The sequence below is a fragment of the Sprattus sprattus genome (genome assembly GCF_963457725.1).
Source record: "Sprattus sprattus genome assembly, chromosome: 3".
In the NCBI taxonomy this organism is placed as follows: domain Eukaryota; kingdom Metazoa; phylum Chordata; class Actinopteri; order Clupeiformes; family Clupeidae; genus Sprattus; species Sprattus sprattus.
Genome location: NC_137922.1, coordinates 40,992,014 through 40,998,603, shown reverse-complemented (window position 1 = coordinate 40,998,603; position 6,590 = coordinate 40,992,014). Strand labels below are relative to the sequence as shown.

Genomic DNA, 6,590 nt, shown 5'->3' with positions numbered 1-6,590 from the left:
AACAAGTTAAAAATAGGATATTCAGCCTCATCGAATTATGTTTTTTTTTGTAAAAAATTATATATATAGCATAAACATTCGTGGAGCCAATAGGCCCAAAAATCCATTATAAACATAACATAACAAAATAGGCATACAGCGTGATTTAGGACAGCTTTAGGCTGAATATTAACCTAATAGGCTTAGTACATGCTTCATATTAAATCAAATCTGCAAAACAGACTGAATATTAGTAAGCTGAATAGTTTACTTGAATTCCACTTTAGCATACCTGAGTGTAAAGCTTTATTGTAAAACTTTATTTTATGTACAGAAACTGCAAACATGTCAGCTGGCTATTGGCTATTGGGCCAATTACAGGTTTTGATATGTCTAGATCTGTTTCCTGGGAGTTTTCAGTTTTTCCCTTTATTATATTTCGAATGGCGTTAGGCCCTGTATCTATTTTGAAACCATAGTGAAAAAATGACAACACAGATACGAAGGGACAACCAATTGAATGATGTATAGCATTGTTTATGAAAAAAAGTCTTATGTGAGTTTAGACCCCCCCAAAAAAATGACGGGGTAGCCAATGTTACATGGAAAGTCTGTCAATTAATCGTGTAAAGAATCGGATAGTATTTTAGATACATTCCAGGACAACATTTTGCCTTATACTTAATCATTTCCACAGAAGATATTTGGCCAAACAGCTGTCTAAACATTTTCCAAGTTGCCAGAACTTTATATTGCCAGAACTTTATATTGCAGCCAACATGACGTTAAAACTTGCAGCTGAAGTTTACAGCCAAACGAGAATTTCCATCATAGTTCATTCCAAGTGTTCTACACCTTGTAAACTAGGTCATTGTTCTCTTGACTTTTCTCTCCTGTTGTCATTCATGACCCTCCTCAAAACTTTTGCAGTTTACCTGTTGGTGAAAACATTGTGTTTGAAATGGAATAGGGTATTTCAGTATTAGTGGTGGTTGTAACTCTGTTACCCTAACGATTATTATCATTACCCTCACCAAAGTTATAATTATTTTACACATACAAGTGTATCAGATTGATGGACGCTTGTGACAGAAGTGTTTTGTCATGCAAATAGGAGGGGTTTGATAGACGACTGCAACGCCCAGACAAACTTCTGTAGGTATCTTCCCATTGGTTCGAAGTGGGTCACATGATGTGTCACTAAGGTGATATGAGCTTGGAAGGAACTTTTTGGAGCTTTGACGTACGGCCCAGAGGTTGTAGGGCACGAACAGAAACCATTAACGAGGATAGATAGGTTGCCATCTATTCAGCCTGAACAACGCAAGAATGAACTCGTACCTTGATTATACGATTTACAATCGCGGGACTAACGGCTTCGGTTCCAGGGTTGGATGCCACCCAATGGATCAGGGATGCATGGCCTCTTTATCTCCAGGCTCTTGCTCAACTAGTGATAGTTACAGTACCGACGGACGGCTCGTCTTAGGTGCGAACTCTGCCTCAGCGCTACATCAGCACCAAGGCACGACGTTCCCACATCATCAGCACACACCGCACCACGTAAATCTTGATCTTCAAGTGGTTTCGAGTGGGAACTCTACTTATGGCGCACAGGTTTGCCCCAACGTAGACTACGGACACCATCAGTACGTTTTGGGCCAAGAGCAGGAGCTGATGTTCTCCACATCTGGATTCTCCGTCCCAAGTATGGGAGCAAATGTTAGCCCTTACACCCAGGGAGCATCTGGGTCAGTGTCTTGTAGTCAGTATCAGACAGCTCGCAGTGGAGAGCAGGACCCACCGCAAGGATATAACAGCATTTACTCCAAATATTCACCTACCCAAAACAATGACAGTGATCTGAATTGCAATTCAGAACAAACTCAGTTTGGGAAGACTTTCGACTGGATGAAAGTTAAGAGAAACCCCCCCAAAACAGGTAAAGTATATCTCCTTTAACACTCAACACGTGATTTCATGCTAGAACGCGCCAGGTGTGTTTACTTCAAGGTATCGATATGATCAGTTTGATTTGGCTTTTTATTGATCTTTCTGTGTCTCTTCCACAGTTAAAGTCTCTGACTACGGAATCCAGGGACAACAGAATATCATCCGGACCAACTTTAGCACTAAGCAACTGACCGAGCTGGAGAAGGAATTTCACTTTAACAAGTACCTGACAAGAGCTCGCAGAGTGGAGGTTGCCGCCTCTTTAGATCTGAACGAAACACAGGTTAAAATCTGGTTCCAGAACAGGAGGATGAAGCAGAAAAAGCGTGAGAAAGAAAGTAGGCCCTCTGTCGCTCTCGTGAAAAGGGGATCTCTCAGCGACACAGGAAATAACACGGATAACTCGACCACTTCGTCCCCAAGTGGGTCACCAAGCTCGGACGCACCACTTATAAACTGAATAAACCAAGCAAGTAACTCAAGAGTATAAGGACATTTATATTATTTTTTGGATATCATAGATGAAAACCTTCTGACTTTTGCCTTCTAAAAGTTGGGCCTATGGGAGACAAAACGGGTTTGAAGTGCATATTTGTAAGATGCTAGATGCTTTGGTGTCTGAAATTGTGGGAATGAGGCTCCCATTGAAGCTATATACAGATTGCACACTATGTTTACATGTAATATTGTGATGTTTACTTGGTTGTGTACTGCACATTGTTACACTGTTTTAGGTAGCTTGGTACTGGTTGGGATGTATGCAATGCTCAGTGAGACCGTTTGCACTACATGCTGTATTTAGGTTGTGTGTGTGTGTGTGTGTGTGTGTGTGTGTGTGTGTGTGTGTGTGTGTCCATGTGCTTGTGAATAAGAAGGAGATAGCTGGAGAGAGAGAGTCTGTGTAATCATACACATGTTCAAGTGACCAAACTGAAAATGAATTTTATGAGAAAAAAAGAGACTTGTAAATAAACTTTATTATTTTTAAGACACTGTTATCTTACATTCTTTCACTCTACCCACAAAGCATGATGTGAGCACCAAGAAATTAGGCATTTCATTGAGTCAATTTTCATTCACACTAGAGGGGGGGATAATTTCCATTGCTGTGGGACAGTTGTGCATAGAGTTGTACCTTAATTTAAATCTACTCCGCCACTCTGTATGGAGTGACATGTGGAATGTTGCACTGCACACTGGGTGGCTTCCTCTGACCTTTTCACCTTCGGGAGCCCCCAGGCTTTCTAAACATGTAAACACACTCATGACAGCAGAGTCTCCCACCACCTGACTAGATTTATGGTTCTCTCCCTTCTACCCTACCCTAAACTAATGTATTATAAAATAATGCATGCTGTGAAGATTCATCAAAGTAATTAAACATTTGATAGCAATACTTTAATATAAAAGTATGTTTTAAGAAAGAGTGGTGTTCTTTTTTATATCAATAGTCTCATTGGACCCATTATAGACCTCTTAAAACATTCTTCCAATTAACATTTTTGATTGACTAATTAGTGTAGCAGCTTTATGGATAATATATGTGAGACTTAAGACTCGTAAAAAAAACTCAGGGTTTAAAATCATCCACAACTACTGGCCTGAAGTAGCCAAAATGCATAAACAAGTAATAAAAAAGAGAAAGGAAAAACACCTAAAAACATCATTGGTCTGATTTCCTGGTGTCTTGTTGTGCCTTTAAAAAGTTTGCAGGGGCTTGGCAACTCGGTTTCAGCCCCCCTATCCCTGGTCTTCTGACGGACTGCTTCAATATTTACCCAGGGTGTTGGGTTTGCTCACTTCTTGCCCCAACAGCCCCTGCACCGTCAGCACCCTTTCTGCTGGCCAGGTTCACCCAGAGTTCACTCTTAAATGAATTCTCAAAAGCAAGAGATTCGCTCCGCCATAGCGTAAGAGGGGATTCAATGAGACAAAAGTCATCTATGGGTCCTGTATTTCTGTTTTTCTAAAACATCAGGTTTTAATCCAATTTAAATTATTTTAAAGAAATAAATGAAAAGCAAATGTTTTCGTAATGAACATGAAGTTAATTGTTCATGTCCCCATTATCACGTCGAGCTCTTACAACAGAATTGTTTTTGGGGAACCATCATTGCTGCCATCAGTATCGTGAATTCATTATTGTTCACTCATGTGTATGTTCACATAATGGCTTGTATTGGTCCCTGCAAACCCTGTGTATTAATAGTGAGAGTGTAGTCTAACCATGAGAGGTGTGGTTCTATAAGACAATATTCTACCACTTTGGGTTAACATGGCAGTGATAGAGGGCAGAGAGAATGCACCACTGCCATGACCTCATATACAATTTCAAAATCCTCTTCCCAGCCATATGGTATCAAACTCTGAGATAGGTGCCAGCACTGTCATAGATGCAAACACTGAGGGTTTATCCCTGGGTGCGATGCCTGTCCTTTTGGAGGAGACAAGCTGAACAGAGCCCCCATGGAGCCCCTGATGAGGAGGTGTCGGGGGCCTGGGGACAGAGACCTGCCTCACGGAGAGACAGATGTTTCGGCCAGCAGAGGAGCACCAGGCATTTCACCACCCTGTCAGCATGTTGCGAAACCTCACACTGGAGAATGCAAAGCAAGCAACGGAGAGCCGAGGGAGGGAGAAGGAGGGAGAGGGAGAGGGAGAGGGAGAGGGATGGACACCAACCAGGTGGGTCAGATGAAAAACAGACAGACACACTGGCCAGAAAGAGGAGATAAGAGGAGAGGCAAAAAAAAGATGTTTAAGATTCACTTCCCACAAATTAGAGACTTGCATGCATTTCTTTTGTATATTTTATAACATATCCAAAATAAATTATCTAATGCAATGTTCGTAAAAACTAGATTTTCTTAACTGTCTATTAGTGGCAGTGTTTCTTGCTTGAGGCAGTTCCTGCTTATGAACCTCTTGGTCTACAATATCACACTATCAATTTCATTTTCTGGTAAAAACTTATCTAGTGGCATAGGTCATGGAACAGGGCAGTGCCTTGAGTCATTGCTTCCAAAATCTCAAACCCTCTCTTACGGTTCAGTTGAAGTCTCCCTCAGGGGCAAAGATCTCAGTATTCCAGGCCTCAGATCTTTTTCAGAGCTGTTTTTCCTGATCAGGTGAGTAGTGATGTGACTCTACACATGGCTTTGTTTGTCCCGACGCCATTACTGGTAGTGCAGGTAGTAGAACATTCCAGAACTGAAGAGGTGACAGTATGTGGGGGGATACCTCAAACCAGATCAGTAGGGTTTAGCATTGTGTAAGGGTTGTGTAAGTGTAAGCATTGTGTAAGTGTAAGGGTTGCTATGATGTGTGTGCAAAGAAACATGTCTGAAGCTTCCACAAACAGGGGCATTTCTTTTGTTGTAATCCTCCATCTTGAATACACCCTCTTTCCTGAGATCCCGTAGCACATCTGAAGGAAGTGCTCTGCTCCCCATGCTGGGCATAGTTGTTGCAAGGTCTTTTACAAATCAAATGCCTGGCTTGACTTCCTGGGTCTTGTTCAAGTCCCTCTGAAGCATGTCACTCCGCAGGAGGGACAGGGACTCAAAGTGACCAAAGGGGCATTGTATGCACTATTCATAGACTGAGAGGTGGGGGCATGGTGACCTGCCATTCACCCCCCAGTCACTCACACACACACACACACACACACACACACACACACAGAGCAGTGGACCTCAGATGTAAGACTCAGGTCACACTGATGGAGCCTACATCTCTATGATGGTATCGGAGGCCATCTCCTTGCCGTGAATTGGTTCCCCTTTGGCTCGCATCCACACAATGTACACAAGCCCATCCCCCTCTCCCCTCCCGAAGCCTGAGCTCAAACAAATCCCAGCTGCCTGGACTCGCCATCAGTCTGCTCCCCTATTAGCCCAGTAACTGAGAGAGACAAGTGATTGGGCTGGAGTTTACATCTTAATGCGATCCCCGGGATTGCATCCAAGACCCCTCGAGCGCACAGGCCTGATTGTTGCCAGCAAACCATCAGACAGATATTGGCCCTGGCGTTCATGAAAAAAAATTGGGATCTCCATTCCAATGTCAGGATGAGGAGGAGAGCGAAGAGAAGAAGGGGAGAGGAGAGATCGCACTGCGGGGAGGATCGAGGTAGCGGCTACTCTCAGGTTGCTGTGGTGAGGTGTGTGAGCCAGCGTCAGATTAACACCGCCAGCGCTGGTTTACTTGGCTCTTTTTGTGTGCATAATTTATGCCTGCCGGTGTAACATGCCGCCTGGTTCGCAGGGGAGCTGTGATGGGCACCACTCGATCAGCTCCTTTGCCACGTGCTCCCGCGCAGCCAATTGTGCGTCTCCAAGGGTGACAAATGAAAGGTGACAGTTCACTTTGCCGGTGACACTGTGTCGGTCTCGCTGGCTAGCTACCCAGTCTCTCTCCACACAGGCTCACGCACACACACACACAAACACACACACAGCGAAGGCTGAGTGTCAGTGGAGACAGCTTCAGTTCCAGTCTCCCCTCCCCCCCCTATGCTCTGCTGCTCTCAGAGCTGTTCTCCCCCCCCTCCCCACACCTTCACCCACCGTGTTTTATATTCCAATCAGCAGGACAAGCACAGATGATGGTGTGCAGAATCGCTGGCAGTTTCACAGCCCTGATGACGTCCCACTCTC

At 43.8% G+C, this 6,590-nt stretch overlaps 1 protein-coding gene across 1 annotated transcript; it reads left to right on the top strand.

Moving 5' to 3' along the window:
* Positions 1 to 1,308: 1,308 nt before the first annotated feature.
* Positions 1,309 to 2,392, top strand: hoxb1b (homeobox B1b; the record flags this gene model as incomplete). Its single annotated transcript, XM_080834088.1, has 2 exons — positions 1,309 to 1,921; positions 2,052 to 2,392. The coding sequence occupies 2 exons, from the start codon at positions 1,309 to 1,311 to the stop codon at positions 2,390 to 2,392; spliced, it is 954 nt and encodes a 317-aa protein (XP_080690214.1).
* Between the last annotated feature and the right edge of the window lie 4,198 nt (positions 2,393 to 6,590).